Source organism: Notolepis coatsorum, assembly GCF_963971535.1.
Source record: "Notolepis coatsorum genome assembly, chromosome: 11".
Lineage (NCBI taxonomy): Eukaryota > Metazoa > Chordata > Actinopteri > Aulopiformes > Paralepididae > Notolepis > Notolepis coatsorum.
In genome coordinates, this window is record NC_140175.1 from 80,291,857 (window position 1) to 80,311,025 (window position 19,169).

A 19,169-nucleotide genomic window follows, 5' to 3' on the forward strand; every position below is an offset into this window, starting at 1 on the left:
GTCGTCTGGCAATCTGGAGGTTTCCGGTTCGATTCCCGCTCCTCCCGAGCAGCGTGTCGATGTGTCCTTGAGCAAGACACTTAACCCCTAATTGCTCCAAATGAGCAGGTTGGCACCTTGCATGGTTGCCTCCGCCGTCTGTGTGTGAATGTGTGAGTGAATGGGTAAAATGTGAGGAACAAATTGTAAAGCGCTTTGGATAAAAGCGCTATATAAAAAAGCAGCCATTTATTTTGGTTAACTGCTGAAATTCACCACAGTGAACACTGAAGTTCAAAATGTTAACATTATGGGAAATGCGCTTAACGTCTTCTCCAGAGTCAGACAAGAAGATAGATACCAATTTTCTCTCTGTGCGTTCAGTAGGAAACTATCCGGCTGCAAGCTAACCTAGCTTGCCACAAATTAATGGAAGCCGATAAGGACCACTAGCCTAGCTTAAAACTCCGGGAGAGCTATTTTTGGCCAACAGGCTAGCTGGTCCGTATCCACTTAAATTCATTCGTGCTAATGCATGCTAGACGTCATGTGGTTTCATCCAGTGGACGCATCCAAAAAACACAACCATTGTTTACCAACAGTATGGTTTATTGACTGAGTAAGTCACCACCACCAGTAAACATGGTATTAAAGGATATATCACTGATTTTCATATGGGTATAAAATGCATGTACTGTATGTAAATAATCTATATAGACTGGAGTTTAAAGGACCCTGTGTGTGTGTGTGTGTGTGTGTGTGTGTGTGTGTGTGTGTGTGTGTGTGTGTGTGTGTGTGTGTGTGTGTGTGTGTGTGTGTGTGTGTGTGTGTGTGTGTGTGTGTGTGTGTGTGTGTGTGTGTGTGTGTGTGTGTTAGACTCTCAGACAGACATTCCTCTGTAGCAGGGAGATAGGGGCAAGAGTGGTTGCTATTAGGGGTGGGGGGGGAAATCGATACGTAGTAGTATCGCGATACTTTGTGTGGCGATACTGTATCGATATTTAATTATTCATATAAAAAAATAACATTTGTATAAGGAAGTTGCATTGTTCATTTCAATACCTGTAATAGTACAGTAGCCCACACACACACATGTGCATTCAGTTAAGTTGGAAACAGTTCAGTTTGTCAGGTACATGCAACACAGATTACATCTGTCTCCTTGAGAAAATACCATGTTCTGCAATAAAAATTATTGAAGTGAGATGAACAGACTGAACTTTATTTTATTAGATAAAACACGTTGACAAAGTTTTACTTTGCAGTTGAAAAAAGGTAATAAATTAAATTTGATCTCAAATACTCAGCGTATCGCGATATATTTAGTATCGCGATACTATCGTATCGTGACGCAAGTATCGCGATAGTATCGTATCGTGAGGTCTCTGGCGATTCCCACCCCTAGTTGCTATAGTGACGAGATAGGAGCCGGCGGCCGAGGTCATCCGCAGAAGCGCTTTAACAACAACATTCAGTTAAGAGAGCAGTAGCAGCGTCCCTTTTACAGAGAGACGGCCGTTGCTAGGGGTGAGAGAAGAGAGTTAGAGAAACATCGCGCGCACAAGAGAAACTTTAGGGAGCCAGAAGAGTTTTGATAGTGAGACGGACCACACCGAGCAGCTGAGCTCCCAGCTCTCTGAACGAGGGCTGGGAGGGGGAGAGAAAAGACCACGCGGTAGAAACATAGCTACAGGCTAACAGACAGGCTTCGTCTAACAGGACAGACCGCAGAACCACCAAAGTGATCGACGGAGATCGAATCTATTAATCTAGTTTGTTATACCACCAACTTTCATTCTGTACAAGATGCTATTTTTATGGAAAATAAACATCCTTTCCGATAAAGAGACGACGACTCCAGTTACATTTTTGTCCGGATGCATTAACGGGGAGGGGGGGGGGACACAGTGTTCCAGCCAGAGGACAGAATTTCACCGAACGATTGCCTCACAACCAACGAAACAACACAACGCAGAAACTTCACGGAAGGGCAGATGAAGGCTGAAAAAAAACACAGTTTTCTTACAGTATGCATGTATAAATGCTGTCACCTGCAGTTGCGTCTGTGGCGCTGAGGGTGAACTGGGCGTCTGGGTCCAGTCTCAGCAGCTGGCAGAACTGTTGGACGTCTTCTGTTGCGTTGCAGGGGTTCATCATAACCACGTCACCAGCACTGAACCTGCAAAACACCCAGCCCCCCAAAATGTCACCATAAACAAATATAACAGTACCTGAAGCAGCAAGAAGCTTAAATCTCTCTCTCTTTGATAGCTGACATTAGCTCTAACCTTTTGTCATTTTGGGTGCTTGTGCTAGCTAACAGTGAAAGAGGATGTTTTTAATGCTTTGCATTGCAGTGGTTGACTAGAAGGACTGAGGAACATCATTAACACTTAACTGTCCCGCATTAGGTCTCATAAAACCTTTGACGTTTATAACGCTTTCAGAAAAAAAATTTGTTCCTCAAAAGCTCCAAATCCACTCTCCCAGGGTTTGCGAAAACGTTTGAATTTGAACCTCTGTTCAATACCGGTATTTAGCCTTGTACAAGACTAGCGCGCATCTCTCTGTTCAATGTGTCCACTCCTCAGGCCTGTAAAGATCTTCCCCAACAGGATTCACTAGGAGTGTTAAAGCTGCTGGTCGTAGTGATTCATTGTCTGCTTCTTGTAGGCTTCCCCATTTCAACTTCTGTGGCACCCAATGAACAGCCCTGTTAACTGAGCACCAGCAGACGTCACTACAATTCACGATGGCCCTCTACTTATGACTGATTCTGGTGTTGTAGGTGTTGGAGTGGATTTAACCACGAGTTTTGCAGTAATGGAAATGTTCCTTTAGTTTATTGAGGTGCTGTTGCTCTTCAACACTTATTTGAATTGCAGGCGGTTCAGAGGTTGAGGTTCAGAGGTTGAGGTTCAGAGGTTGAGGTTCAGAGGTTGAGGTACAGAGGTTGAGGTTCAGAGGTTGAGGTTCAGAGGTTGAGGTACAGAGGTTGAGGTACAGAGGTTGAGGTTCAGAGGTTGAGGTTCAGAGGTTGAGGTACAGAGGTCCCCAGGAGCTCATTTTGAAAACCATTTCATCATTTTACCTCCAGGTGTGCAAAGTGAATGGTTGTCAGGGTTTCTCACACTTATTTTCCCATTATATTCCAAAACCTTTCCATTATTTCATATCTAATTTCCATCACTGCATTTCTGTGATATAATGGATTATTAACAACCTATACGTTCACTGTTATCACATTGTAAACTTGTTTTCAAAGCCTTAGGGGTAGATCCACAAAGAATGGATTGCACGGTGCTAATTGCACCCTTACTTACAATTCATTATGAATTGAAAATGGGGGACCCTGATGTAAACAAGACGAAAGTCTTTCTCTGGTCTGCATCCCCTTAACAATTGTGTGTATTGAGCCGTACTGTATTGTACCCATTCTGCAATCTGTTAATCAAATTTCCATTCAATCAATCACCGTGCCGTGCAATCCATTCTTTGTGGATCTAGCCCTTACTGTGCCTAGATGTTGGAATTGCACACAAAAAGATATGTGACCTATTTTCTCCTTACAACTCTTGTAATTTATATTTTCAAATGTACATGAATGATGTACATGATTAAATTCCATGACTTTTACAAACGTTATGGGTACGTATATCATCATTTTCCTTCACATGTCCAAGCCTGGAAAACATATTCAATAAGTTTTCCACGGTTTTGGAGCCCCAAATGTCATCTTGTCCATCATGTCATGCAAGATCATGTCATTTGGTAGGTTTAGTTCAGCTATACGTTCAAATCACTTCGCTACATTTTATAAAATAAATTGTTGTTGTTACTTTAACACTATGGCGACCGGCGCCCCGCTGCGATTTAGGCCTCAGAGGACAGAGGATTGTAAACAAACCGATGTACTTTCTAAGAGCTTTATATATCATTTATAGTATTGCTATCTGTCCATTCTCATTGTCACTTGAGTGCATAAACCGTGCCTTCATAATGGCTTAAAGAAAATAAAAATCCATCGGTTGGTTGTCATTTTATAGCGTCGTGAATATAAGGTATATCGCGCTTTTCGTCTAGGCTTTTCTGCAGGAGGCTGCAAAAAAGGCTAAACGTTGGCGCCGTTATATCAAACGCCATTTCTGCTGTATATATACGAATGAAATAAAACAAACTGCGTAGCATCCGGACAATTACAGAGCATCTATGGATGAAATGGGGGCGGCGGGGAACACCGATCAGTATTATTGATTAGCAATAGAGTGTGCGTTCCGGTAGCCAATGTCAGTAGTCTATCACGTTAGGTTATAAAACAATGTCCAATCCAGCTGTAATTTGGGGTAATATTATCCTACCGTCAGGCCATGTGATCGCCAGCAGCATTTCCTCACCAGTCATCGGATTCTGGTAGATCGATATGCACATTGCCTAATCATAAATCCCATTATTCCACGCTGAAAAAAACGTTCGGCAAGCTGATCCAAGATGGAGGGTCTTCTTTTGGAATCAAGGATCTATGATCCGCCCACAGGACTGTAAAAGCATCAATGATACTGCAGTGGAGCGATGGCGCCCCTAAGCGGATCTGGCCGGTACTGCATGTTTCTAAAATCAAATATGTGGAAAGATCCTGCTAGTGGATCGGGTACCTAATAAGCGTTATAAATATGGAATAAAACAATAACAACTCGTCACGAGTATACTCGTGGCTCTGGACCACAACGCATGGAATCGAAACACGTATATACTCGTGAACGGACGCCATAGTGTTAATGTGTTTCACATTGACAAGGATACTCACTCAATGTTGGAGCCTGTGATGTCAAACTCCATGTGGCGCACATCCTGAAAGTGGGAGGCATGCGTTACTCTCCGATTGGACACCACCCTCGCCGGGAAAGGGTGGCTTTGAGAGGGCGGGGTCTGTTGCTCAGGCATCCTCGGCCTATCATCAGCTGGCTTGTCTGTCAGGTCCTCCAGGAAGTGAAAAATGTACCTGGGAGGAAGTCTGCCACAAGAAACACACAAAGAATCATTTGTATGCCGTGGCGCTGACCATGATCCGTCTAGAACAGGGTTTGTCAGTATGTCTGTGTCAGTCTGTCCCCACAAAAGTAGACCAGCGCAAAGCTCACATTGCTACATGCATAAAGGGAACCACAAGGTAACACTTTAACTAGCTATCAGCGTTTATGTTAGTCACCTGATAGTTATATGAGAATCTTCTTTTCTCATAAAGAAAACTATTTTCTCATTCTAGATAATATGCATATCATAGGGGAAGAAATTGTTTGAATCACTGGCAACAATTTTCCCAAATGATGTTTTAGCATTTGATCCAGCCCTCGGCTCCTAGTCTAGTATGGTCTGTTTCAACGGCATTGGTGACCGTAGATCCTTCTATATTCTATGCTCAACCACTACATACAGTACTCACGGCTCATCGTCCCTCAGCGGGCTCAGACCAGGGGGAGGCGGGTACAGGGCTAATGCTCTCTCCCAGAACGAGGCGAGCCACGGGTCAATCACACCATCTGGCCTATTAGAACGCAGAGATTCAATGACAACACTTTGGACAATGTGCATTTGTGTAAAAACCATCAAGAGAATGTCAATCAAAGACAAGTAACCGTCTAACCAGGGACATGTCCCTGACAAATAAACAAATAAATAAATGTAAAAGAAATTATTCTAAGGATGCCTGATTAGACAATATGTTTAATTTTTCTTGCTCAGAGGCATTCTGTGGTAAGTGAGAAGAGTCAAGTCAAGTCAAGTCAAGAGTTTTAATTGTCACGGCATACAGGTATACAATGAAATGCGGGTGGTCTTGCCCGCAACGATGTGCAATACAGTGGTACATATAATAGAATCAAAAGAAGAAACAACATTGTGCAGTAACAGGTAGCAGGTAACATGGAGTGACATCTCGGTATCTGTACATAGTTATTTACAGCGCATGTGTGACATGCTAGTTAGCTTTGGTAGTGCAATACACTGTTCCTGTTATTCTAATTTAAAGTGTCCTTTCCTTTGGCCATAAGTGTGCGTGTGTGCGACATGAGTGTGTGCCCGCTCATGTTAAAGTGTTAAGTGGCTGCTCGTGTGTGAGCGTGCACAGTGTGCGTGTCGTGTGTGTGTTCATGTGTGCTTGTGTGTGGACAGTTCAATGTTCTGAGCACTCAATGTACATTGTTCATGGCTCTGATGGCCTGGGGGAAGAAGCTGAGCCGAAGCCGCTCTGTCCTAGTAGCTGGGATTTGCAGGCGTCTGCCTGACCTCAGCAGCTGATGCACAAACCCCACAATTATTGATAAAACGGGTGCTGAACCAAAGAAAAGGTCAATGTACAGAAAGGTAATGTCCGCACACCGTACACTTTTAAAGGAGCACGACAACATTCTTCTCTTCTCCAGAGTCAGACAAGAAGATAGATAACAATTTCCTCTATGTGCCTTCAGTAGAAAGCTATCCGGCTGCAAGCTAGCCTAGCTTAGCACAAATTAATGGAAGCCGATACGGATTAGCTAGCCTAGCTGTAGGCCAAAAACACCTCTCCTGGAGTTTTAAGCTAGACTAGTGATCCGTATCGGCTTCCATTTATTTGTGCTAAGCTAGGCTAGCTTGCGGAAATTGGTATCCATTTGGTAAAGGATATCTGACTAAATGTACTGTACTTTTAACAATGCTGGGGCCCCTATCAATCAAAACCATGCTTGCATGGACACATATTCCAATTAAAATGAGAGCCGCTGGGCCTTTGGTGGCCTGGGGCCTTTGATGGTCCAGGGGTCCTAGGCCATTTGCCCGGTATACCCGGTTGGTCATCCAGGCATGGTGTCAAAGTCAACCTGCACTCTGGGTGGTCACTGTGATGTTTTTGCCAAAGTGAGCAGGCGTTAGGTCAAAATAAAGTCTTGTACTTGAGAGTTCATTGACAAAAAGATGAGATGTTTTATTTTGAAATCTCTGTGAACGTTTCACCTGCCATGTATAGGGAGGTGTAGTGGTTACGTCATTGTTGTTTCCGGCCGGTCCACCTCGCTTGAAATGGCAATGTATTTCCAATGGACACATTTCTAAATCGTGTCGTTTAAAACAAATAAAGCATGAACACATGGTGTACCTTTCTGTGTGTATTCATCCACAATCTATAGCTCAACATGAAACAATTCGCAATTAATCGTAAAATAATTACATATAATTTAATTTCAACCAAAAATGCTTAACAATAATGTTAGTGATAGAAGGGAACTCATTTTGTGCAAAAATGGAAAGCTTGCCAATGTTCATGAGGCAGAATTATTACAATAGCCGATAATACATTTTCCCAATGATAAATCCCTATACGGGTGGACCGTGCGGGAAACTAAAGTGACGTCAGACTACACCTCCCTTTAGCAGCACCTCCTCAGTGTGCTTCTTACCCCAGATCGTGCTGATCATCAGCCAGTCCGACAGGCAGCAGCAGACCTGCTCCCAGCTGCAGGAGCCGCTTGTGAAGCTTCTTAGCCACGAAGTTGAACCTGTAACAGAAACCCAGGAGGACGTTCTTGTTCCAGCCAAGCAGCACATGTATTGTGTCTGATTCCATCATCATGCAGCACAAGTACAGTAACAACAAAAAGATGTTGACGTCTAACCAGAGTGCAAATGTAGCAGTGCATTAACAATATAAAATGTACAAGTGATTAAATGTGATATATATATATATAAAACAAGCTGTATATATAATATAAATATAAATATATATTAATATATATATCCAACAGTTGTTGATAAATATATACAGTATATGGTATACTATAAAATAGTAATATGTGATCATGAGATTAGAACTACGTAAGTCTTACAAGTCTAAAATACTCCTACTTTGTATTAATTAACATCACTACACCAAGACCTGAGTATTACTCGCACAAAGCTACTGAACACAATGCTAGACAATGCTATTGAACACAACTCTACTGAACACAATGCTACTGAATATAATGCTACTGAACACAACTCTACTGAACACAACTCTACTGAACACAACTCTACTGAACACAATGCTACTGAACACAACTCTACTGAACACAACTCTACAGAACACAACTCTACTGAACACAACTCTACTGAACACAATGCTACTGAACACAACTCTACTGAACACAACTCTACTGAACACAACTCTACTGAACACAATGCTACTGAACACAACTCTACTGAACACAACTCTACTGAACACAATGCTACTGAACACAATGCTACTGAACACAACTCTACTGAACACAATGCTACTGAACACAACTCTACTGAACACAATGCTAGACAATGCTATTGAACACAACTCTACTGAACACAATGCTACTGAACACAATGCTACTGAACACAACTCTACTGAACACAATGCTAGACAATGCTATTGAACACAACTCTACTGAACACAATGCTACTGAACACAATGCTACTGAACACAACTCTACTGAACACAATGCTAGACAATGCTATTGAACACAACTCTACTGAACACAATGCTACTGAATATAATGCTACTGAACACAACTCTACTGAACACAACTCTACTGAACACAACTCTACTGAACACAACTCTACTGAACACAACGCTACTCAATGACGAAAGGATTATTTAGCAGCTAAATTAGAAGACTAAATGTGAGGTTGGTATTTGGTTAGATTAAAACTTCAAGATAGCTGTCAAGAACGGTCAATATCAAGTAAAGTACAGACAAGTACTCAAAACAAAGTACTGGTATTTGCGGTCGTCGGTCAGTGGCTCTTTGTGACAAGAGGGTGGATTAGACTGACTTTGGGTAGGAGGAGTCCCCCAGGCCGAGAACGGCACAGTCCAAGCGGCACAGAGATCCGGCAGGCAAAGACTTCCTGAATAGAAACCGCCAGAAATTCTAAGGAAGATAGAGAGAGGATAATGAACACACAAAAAAATCTAGGTGTGATGAAGAACATACTGGTGACATCCACATGTTTTTGCAATACTCACAACAAATGTAATCTACATGTGTCATGCACCTCCAAGCTTCCCTTCCCTGTCTCCCTTGTTTTTCCCATCTCTCTCTCTCTCTCTCTCTCTCTCTCTCTCTCTCTCTCTCTCTCTCTCTCTCTCTCTCTCTCTCAGAATAAAAGCTGGGAACATAAATAATTGTTTAAATTTCCCATGGTTAAAATCAATACAAGAACATTCCATGCCATCCCAAATCACTTTAACAAGTTGAAATCTGCCACACCTGGAAAAACCACAATAATCATAGAAATGGAGGCCTTGTACAGAATGTTTGTGTAGTTATTTCTTCCAACATGGATGCCTGTATTTTTTTTTTTTTTTTTTGATTTGATATTTTTTATTTTCGTGTCTTACATACAGATGTATGCCCAGCCCATATGGGCTTACAAGACACATAACAATAAGTATATAATAATATACTTTACCAATTACTTAACAAATGACATAGACCAAGATGGCCATAAAAAAAGAAAAATACAAGAAAATACAATAAAACGTAATATAACACAAGCTGTACTCAATGTAAATAAACAGAAAAACAGAAAAACAAGGTGAATTCAAATACAATTATATAGGATACAGTGTGTTTTGTCTCAGGTGCCATGCCTTCTCCAAAAATCCTGCAAAACCGAAGATGTCCTCCACAAAAAAACAACTCAACATACAGCTCTCAGACTGCCAAAACAAATCTGGGTTTGCAATTTGAATTTTTTGTAACTACTTTCGGAAAAAAAATGCCTGACTTCTGTGGTAGAGTAGGTAAAACGTTGAAAAAGCACAATATAAGATATTCCTTTATGGATCCCCTTGGAGAAAATATTACTATTCCACTGGGACCTGTTTACAAGATCCAGTAATACAACACCAATTGATTACAATTGTATTTACATAATTTCTCTTACATAGCAACTGTCATTTTGCACATAGCAATGATTGTTTCTTCCAACATGAGGAAAAATGGACATTCTCTATTGTGTGCCAAAGATATTGTGATACATATGATTTGTCAATGGTTCCCACCTATCTCCCCCAGGCTAACTGCTTGATTATGGCAAAAATCATAATCAAAATTATTTTGGTCAATATTGAGATCACAATTATTTATTGAACTTTTAACAGAATTATTTCTTTCTTTTTGTATGTGCTATTCAGCCACTAGATGTTGCATTAGAGCACCAGCATGTCCTTTATCTAATCAGGTGCATTCCATGTGGGGGAATGGGAAGTAGGGAGGGGATACATGCTTGCAACATTCATTCATTTTGGACCTGCAAACATTTTCGAAATGATACATTAATTCATCAATCATTTATTTTGGGGGGAAAGCTAAATACTTGTATTCTGCACCTTTCTAAACGCTCTGTGGATTTATTATGTAAACTAATTATTTACATGACTACTTTTTACATGACTACTGTGAACGGAATGTGCAATAATGTTACTCACTCGTGCCTTGTATATACAGTATCTTCTACCATTTTTTTATTTTATTTTTTTTTAAACTTTGGCCATTCCGCTGGCTCTTTTTTGCGTTTATCGCATTTTCTCTGGTCAAGAATGACCGACAGAAACAGGTTTGAATGGGTACAGATGGGGGGAAGACACTCTGAGAAAGATACGGCTGCAGTCCGGGAATCGAACTCGCTAACCCCAGATCCGTGACGAGCACGGTTGTCCCCGGCGCCGAAATAGCGCTCGAGGTACGCGGTGAGCTACTGGAGGTCCCCCTACCATTTCTTTTTAAGATCTCCTTATTTTAATAATAATAATGAATTTTATATATTTATATAGCGCTTTTCTAGACACTCAAAGCGCTTTACAATGTAGGGTGGAAATTGCCTCCTTCACCACCACTGGTAGCACCCAGCCTTGGGCTACACAGGCTCAATGGCTACCATACACTGGCACCTGGCACACATCACACTACACATTGGCTGAACGGCTCAGGAGACAGGGATTGATATCAATCAATTAAGGGGAAGGGATGATTAGGTGGCCTTGATTGGGAATTTGGCCAGGAACGTCGGGGAACCCGCTACTCTTTACGATGGGTTCTTTAACGACCGAATTCAGTCAGGACCTCGGTTTAGCGTCTCATCGGAAGGACAGCACTCGCAGCTGTACGGTGTCCCTATCACTGTAACAGGGGCATTGTTACTGACTAGTCCAGAGGACAGAGTGCCCCCTGCTGGACAATAACACCACTTTCCGACAGCAGCCTTGACCGGGGCTCGAACCGGTGATCTTCCGATCATGAGTCCGGAGCTCTACTCATGTAGCCACGCTGCCGGATTTTTGCATTTAGTATTCGCTTGTATTTAAGTTGTTCATTCTATTGTGTGATTGTGTGATGTTGTGTAGGGCGGACTAGCATAATACATTTTTCATTGTACGGCAAACTGTCTGTTTAACTGTGCACATGACAGAATAAAATCATCTTGAATCTTGAATTAAAATGTTATAATCTATAGCACCTTTAACAGTGGATTTACTTTTTAACAGCGGATTTTCACAATAGTTTTATCTTAATTATCTTGTTTGCATTATCGTTGGAAGCCAAAATCGTACTTAAGCATTACATCACGCGCAGGAGTGGTTTGTGACCAATAAACCATGCCTAGGGGTGGTTGTTAGGCCCGAGGCGCAGCCGAGGGTCGTTAGACCCCCCTAGGCATGGTTTATTGGTCACAAATCACGACTGCAAGTGGTGTAAAGCTTTTATACAACTGCCAGATTCATCCAACCTTATTTCTATACAATAAACACACATTAATCGAAGATTTATTGAAAAAACCATCCGCCAGAAAAAGTAGTTCCCACAACTACAAAAAAGACAAGTTGCCTCCACGTGGAAGCAGCTTGAAGTGCATCCAACCAAACTAACACATCCAACTGTGTATTATTGGAATGATTGAGAGAAGTTGCCTCATGTGGAAGCAGCTTGAAGTGCATCCAACCAACTAACACATCCAACTGTGTATTATTGGAATGATTGATTGAAAATTTTATTACCAGATGCAGAATGGGTACAATACAGTACGGCTCAATACACACAATTGTTAAGGGAATGCAGACCTACTTTCCATAGAACTTCATTCTTAGATGCTTCTATATAAAGTAGGTAAAACAAATTAAAAGGGTTTCTTTGCCCTATAGGAAAAAAAACGTTTTCTTCGCCCTATTTTTTTATTTATTTCTTTTAGCCTAAACTTAACCAGTTGGAAACCAGGGGTACAGTAATAAAATTAGCAATCAACCAATCAATCAATTCAATAGACCATGCTCACTTAAAACAGCGCTGCTTCTCTCTCAGTCTGACTCCCCCGCTGTTGCAGACAGGAGTGTGTGTGTGTGTGTGTGTGTGTGTGTGTGTGTGTGCGTGTGTGTGCGTGTGTGTGTGTGTGTGTGTGTGTGTGTGTGTGTGTGTGTGTGTGTGTGTGTGTGTGTGTGTGTGTGTGTGTGTTTGTGGGTACGCCAGCGTCGGACAGTGTGAGAGTGAACGCTGCAGTCAGTGGGAAGGAAGTAGAAATTTAAATCAATCAATTAATCTATCAATCAATCCGCGATTTTTCTTTTGTTCTAGATTGACTCAAGACCCATCAATTACATCATCCAACATTGTTTAAAGGACTAACACATTCCCCTTGACAGAATCGCTTCATATTTAGTCGTTATGGGCTTATGGCGCTATCAACATTCTGGCGCTATCAACATTCTCCCGGAGTGAGCCGGCGGAGTGATTGTGATTCGGTTGTGGGCGGGTCCTGAGCCCAGGACCGTGGATTGTTGCCAATAAAAACGTGTAAATGGCCAATCAGAATCGAGAAATGTGCATGCCGTTGTATAATTGAAAATTAAATGTGATTAATCACACAGCCCCACCCCAGGCCTCCTCACAGAGGTACCGTTGGTCTGGTCTCATACCTTCATGTTATCAGGATGGTCTCCCTGCCCCGTCGTGGAACAAACAAATACAACCAGGGACTCTGAGATCAGCTGAGCCTGTCGACCGGGAAGGAAACAAATAACCAGGTCAGGTTGCTGGTTGAATGGAGTTCAAACCACAGAACAACTTGAAATGACCCGTCAGTGATACAAAACAACAGGGTAGACCCACCTCCCCCACGGAATAGAAACCGAGACTGGTTTTGATTCTCCAGTTGATTGACTGAAATTCTTATACAAGAATTAACACAAAATAAAAAAAAATAATTATGGTATCTTGATGTATTTTGTGTTTGTAAAATGTTTGTTTACGTTGGTAATGTTTGTAAACACGTATTGGGCTAAACTTTTCATACCAAAAGACAACAACAACGACAGCAACAACAACAAAAACAACAACAAGGAATTGGATGTATTAGTCTACAACTAATTATAACGGTAATATTTGTCTTTTCAAGTGGGGACTATTTTTAGCACTCTGTCGGCTGAGAGTCAACATTTGGTACATTGTTCCTGCCACAACAAACTGAATGAACATACCGTGTTTGAGCCAATCAGTAATAACCGCTGAATCACGTGACTGAGTTTGCCCTTACCTGCGCAAGCTGCTGCACTAAAAAAGTAACAGGGGTTCTATGGAGAAACCATGACACTCTGACTAAAAGTATACTGGAGCTCTATGGAGAAACCATGGCACTCTGACTAAAGGTATACTGGAGCTCTATGAAGAAACCATGGCACTCTGACTAAAAGTATAATGGAGCTCTATTGAGAAACCATGGCACTCTGACTAAAAGTATAATGGAGCTCTATTGAGAAACCATGGCACTCTGACTAAAAGTATAATGGAGCTCTATAGAGAAAACATGGCACTCCTCTGACTGAAAAAACAATGGAGCTCTATGGAGAAATCATGGCACTCCTCTGACTAAAAATATAATGAAACTCTATGGAGAAACCATGACACTCCTCTGACTAAAAATATAATGAAACTCTATGGAGAAACCATGACACTCCTCTGACTGAAAATACAATGGAGCTCTATGGAGAAACCATCGCACTCCCCTGACTAAAAGTACAATGAAACTCTATGGAGAAACCTTCGCACTCCCCTGACGAAAAGTACAGGATGTCATTTTGCCAAATCAGCATGGCTTTACCATGAGTCTTTCACCCTTTACATATCTAGCTTTGGCATGGATTGATTGTTACTTTAGATCACTAGCACGGCTAACAAATGCAAAGGTTGTTTGTGATGAGTCAGGTTGGAGATACTGACTTACGCAAATGCAACAGAAGAGAAACAGAGAGGTATGTTGTAACAGTTTAGACTAGTGCAGCCTGATGCTGACACTATCTTGGCCATTGACAGTGCTGTACGATATGGACAAAATATTAAATTGCAGTTATCCTGCAAATAAATGTGATATATGCCAAATCGTTCAGCCTCATTGACTAACCACATTGTAGCTGTCCAGTGCCTCTACTTGGACTTGCAGCCTCCTCCTCTGGGCCTGTCGTCCAATCCGCTGGGCCGTGTCCTGGGCACTTCCTGTCTGGCTCCCGTACAGGATGAGCAGCGTGGGGCTTGACATGCTGACTGGAAGGCAGGGACACACATAATAAACCAGCAGCACAGAGGGACACGGACTAGCAATAGATGGCAGCTCCCGAGTGTCCAGTCATTGCTGCAGCTCTAGGAAAACTATTAACAGATCGCTCCTAGCTTCATCTGAGGTTAATGCAGCTGTGGTCCCTTAAAACGCCTTCCAATTAGGGCTGTACCGAATGTTATTTTTTAACATTCGAAGCTTCGATTGAAGTATTCGAACGAAGCTTCGAAATGTCTATTAAAAAGATTTACTTCAAAAAGAAAAAATAATAATAATATATATATATATATATTTTTTTCAAACTAAATCCTCAATTTGAATAAAGTGATTAATCTGATTAAATTTGTATTTTTCTATTATTAAATCAACTTTCTATAATGAATATAACTCATCAGTTGCATCAACATAAATAATCAATAAGGGCACGGTTGGTATGAAAGTGATGGTGACGTCTTATAGTATAATATTATAATATTAGTGTAGCCTAATCTTTAACTGCAACTGTGAAGAAAACCCCCATTGGTTTAAACAGATTGAATAGACACAAAAAAAAAAGATTAAAAAAATAAAATAAAATGTATTAAGAATTAAAAATTTGAATGTTGATTTAGAATTTGAATGTCAACATTATGATCGAAGCTTCGAAGCATTCGATACAGCCCTACTTCCAATATACATTTATATCTCTGATAAGATGTAATTTTATAATACAAAAAAAAAATTATATATATATATAAATAAAAAAGGAAAAATCGCCAGCCAAAACTAGCCTAGCATTGTGGGATTGTGGGCGGATCTATCTAAAATATTGATGTATCGATACCAACGTTGATATAGGTATTGATCAATACTTGCGTGATGAGATGGATACTTAAGTTTAAGTTTCAGCGTCTAATGTCTATCTCTAGTACAGTACACAACTCCTGTTACAACATAGTGGTTGTGCATCATGCAAACAGACAAACACTGCTACTCTCACTTACTTCGCTCATGCTCACTCTGACCCCCCCAATTAAGTCATCTTTCCTCGACCATATCCTGTCCCCGGAAACATCCCTGATTCGTTCTTACAGAAAAAACAACAACTGCTTATATCCTTCCTTATCGCGTTATATAAGGCACTGGCAGAAGGGCTCCCACGTGACATGTAATTTGACTGGTTATGAATTTACTAGATTCATAACAACTTTTGAGTGTGAACAATAAAAGTGCACGTGGTATTTGGATTCCACATGTCTTCAGATAAAGGGGAATGGATTTAGGGCAAGGTGTGAAATGGGCACAACGAACAAAAAAAATAGCGGCTCCCACCAAGTATGACTCGCTTCCCTTCGTTTGTACCAAAGAGCTGTTCAAAAGAATCGGATCGTTCGTGAACGTCACATCACTAAAACAGACAGAAAACTGATACAAAGGACAGTAGCCCCATTCTTAGGTATGCACAATACCACTAAAACCCAATACCACGAGCCAGTATATACTCTTCAGTCAAACGAATGGTTTAAATCTCTACTATTCAGTCAAACTAATGGTCTAAGTCTATACTGTTCAGTGGTGGTCTAAGTCTATACTGTTTAGTCAAACTGATGGTCTACAGTAAGTCTATACTGTTCAGTCAAACTGATGGTCTAAGTCTATACTGTTAAGTAAAACTGATGGTCTAAGTCTATACTGTTCAGTCAAACTGATGGTCTAAGTCTATACTGTTCAGTAAAACTGATGGTCTAAGTCTATACTGTTCAGTAAAACTGATGGTCTAAGTCTATACTGTTCAGTCAAACTGATGGTCTAAGTCTATACTGTTCAGTTAAACTGATGGTCTAAGTCTATATTGTTCAGTAAAGTGATGGTCTAAGTCTATACTGTTCAGTGGTGGTCTAAGTCTATACTGTTTAGTCAAACTGATGGTCTACAGTAAGTCTATACTGTTCAGTCAAACTGATGGTCTAAGTCTATACTGTTCAGTCAAACTGATGGTCTAAGTCTATACTGTTCAGTAAAACTGATGGTCTAAGTCTATACTGTTCAGTAAAACTGATGGTCTAAGTCTATACTGTTCAGTCAAACTGATGGTCTAAGTCTATACTGTTCAGTTAAACTGATGGTCTAAGTCTATATTGTTCAGTAAAGTGATGGTCTAAGTCTATACTGTTCAGTTAAACTGATGGTCTAAGTCTATATTGTTCAGTAAAGTGATGGTCTAAGTCTATACTGTTCAATTAAACTGATGGTCTAAGTCTATATTGTTCAGTCTGCTCTGCCTCTACCTCATGAGCCACTGTCGCCCCGGAATACATGCAATGTATGGAATATCAGTTAGCTTGACAGTGAGCTGTGGTGTTCCATAAGGAAGCATACTAGCCGCTACTGTTCCTAATTTATGCAAATTACATGTTGTCAGCTTGTGACTGCAACTTATTCTTGTTCGCGGACGACTCTGCTGGTCTCTGACAAGAACAAGTTACAGGTTAAAAAAACCCTCAGCTCAGAACTCGGCAGAATCTGCACCTGGCTCGCTGATAACAAACTATCATTACACCTGGGTAAAACAGAGTCCATTCTCTTCGGATCAAATAACAAACTCAGCAAGACCGACGGCTTCTCAGTTACAGTGGGTGACAATATTGTCACAAGGAAAGATGAAATTGCATACCTAGGTTCAATCCATCCTAGAGGCAAATCTTTCCTGTGACAAAATGGCATCCAATGTAATAAAAAAAGTCAACCAACCAACTAGATTCTTGTACCGGATCTACAAGAATACCCTGAAGACTCTGGCAGGAGCACTCATTCAAGGGTACTACGACTATGCTTGCACCTCATGGTACCAAAGCACCTCAAACAAAGGCGCTAAAAACAAGATTACAAACATCACAAAACAAACTGGTCAGACTACTACTTGACCTTACTCCTAGAACCCACCTCACCCCTGTCCACTTTGACAACCTAGGATGGCTTAGAGTAGACGACAGAGTACAGCAACTTACAATGGGCCTGGTCTACAAGATACACTACACGACTAAGGTACCCATGTACATGTCAAAATACTTCCCAAAGGTCAGTGAATACCATGACCACAACAAGTAACACCAGAGGGAGCTCCACAAATCATGTTAAACCCAGATTCGGCTCAAACAAGGGACTAAACACGTTTCGCAATTATGCCACAACAACAATGTGGAACACCGTACCCAAAGCTGTAAAGGAATGTGAATCACTACCCACTTTCAAAACCACTCTCAAAGAACACCTACGGGAGACTGCAATTCGAAACTGGCCCCTGTAAATGTCCTAACCCAACCCCCTCCAATGTACAGTAAATGTCCTAACCCAATAATACACGAGACCCTCTTCTTGGAACCAAGTATGGTTTCGTCAATATTCCAATGTACAGTTTCCCCCACCCAACCACCTCCAATGTACAGCCCCCCCCCCCCCCCCACCTAACCAACCTCCTCCAATGTACAGTCTACATCAAATGTATATATAGTCTATTTTTTTGACAATTTTTTTTTATCACAAACAGTACTATATTTGTAAATCTGGTATGTCATAAATGTATAGATGTAGCAGTATTGTCTATCTGTATGTGGTGTATGAATATATCTGTTATGATGAATTGGAAATGGGGGACCCTGATGTAAACAAGACGAAAGTCTTTCTCTGGTCTGCATCCCCTTAACAATTGTGTGTATTGAGCTGTACTGTATTGTACTGTACCCATTCGGCAATCTGTTAATAAAGTTTTCAATCAACCAATCAATGACACAGGAACGGCTACAGCTACAACAGTACTGTAGCATCTGGATCTACCACGGGCTTATTTGTAAATAGCGAACAATTCAGCAAATGACAACGACAAATTAAATGAAGCAAGACACTCGCCTTTTAACGTTTCGTCAATCTAGCCTCAAGTTATGACAAAAAGGTATATATTATATTAGCAAAGTGACCCTTCTTTACTTAGCTACTCCCGACCTCATAATATTGTCACGTCTCACTTTACGGCTGAACCGCATTGAGTTTTGATTGGTTCCTGTGTCGTAATTACGACAGTAGGTGAACAACGTGTGGTGCGTTCGATCGGCCGCCCGTCCATTCGTAAAGTCGGATATTCCCCTAGTTTACCATCGGGACACTGCACTCAAACGGGCCGACCAAGTGGTAAATGTACCTTTTGTGGTGCAAAAACACACTTTATTATGTGCATTATCACGAAACCTCGGAAATATGATGTTGACATACCGGGATTCTTACAAGTTCAAGATTAAATCACCTGCAACATGAAATAAGCATGTTCTAGCTCTTTTTATATTGTGATATCTCTGGACATTTAATGCTGTTTGGGTGATACAAAATACGTAATAATGTTTGGGCTAGAATTGGGCTATATGGGATATGGACTTCAGTGGTGCATCTCACACATTTACAGTTATTTGTGTGATATCATAAATGCAATAATGAATTAAACTTCTTGGGCTAAAAGTGGTCTATATTTAGCCTGACATATTCTGGGCTATATATGCGTCTGTCTAGTGCTTACTGGGAAATGTTGAATCTGCTGTCTGTGATCTGATTCGTCCTGACTTTACACGTTGACGAGG

At 41.0% G+C, this 19,169-nt stretch overlaps 1 protein-coding gene across 1 annotated transcript in view; it reads right to left on the reverse strand.

The window, feature by feature from the left end:
* ndor1 (NADPH dependent diflavin oxidoreductase 1) overlaps positions 1 to 18,576 on the reverse strand; it is a 42,970-nt gene extending 24,394 nt beyond the window's left edge. The window contains exons 1-8 of the mRNA XM_084324225.1: positions 18,451 to 18,576; positions 14,413 to 14,552; positions 12,932 to 13,009; positions 8,794 to 8,891; positions 7,410 to 7,508; positions 5,420 to 5,521; positions 4,784 to 4,990; positions 2,031 to 2,158 (exon numbers count right to left, since the gene is read on the reverse strand). Coding sequence (XP_084180351.1) covers positions 2,031 to 2,158; positions 4,784 to 4,990; positions 5,420 to 5,521; positions 7,410 to 7,508; positions 8,794 to 8,891; positions 12,932 to 13,009; positions 14,413 to 14,547 — 847 coding nt within the window. The 5' untranslated portion in view covers positions 14,548 to 14,552; positions 18,451 to 18,576. The remainder of the gene's footprint in view (positions 1 to 2,030; positions 2,159 to 4,783; positions 4,991 to 5,419; positions 5,522 to 7,409; positions 7,509 to 8,793; positions 8,892 to 12,931; positions 13,010 to 14,412; positions 14,553 to 18,450) is intronic.
* Positions 18,577 to 19,169: the final 593 nt, after the last annotated feature.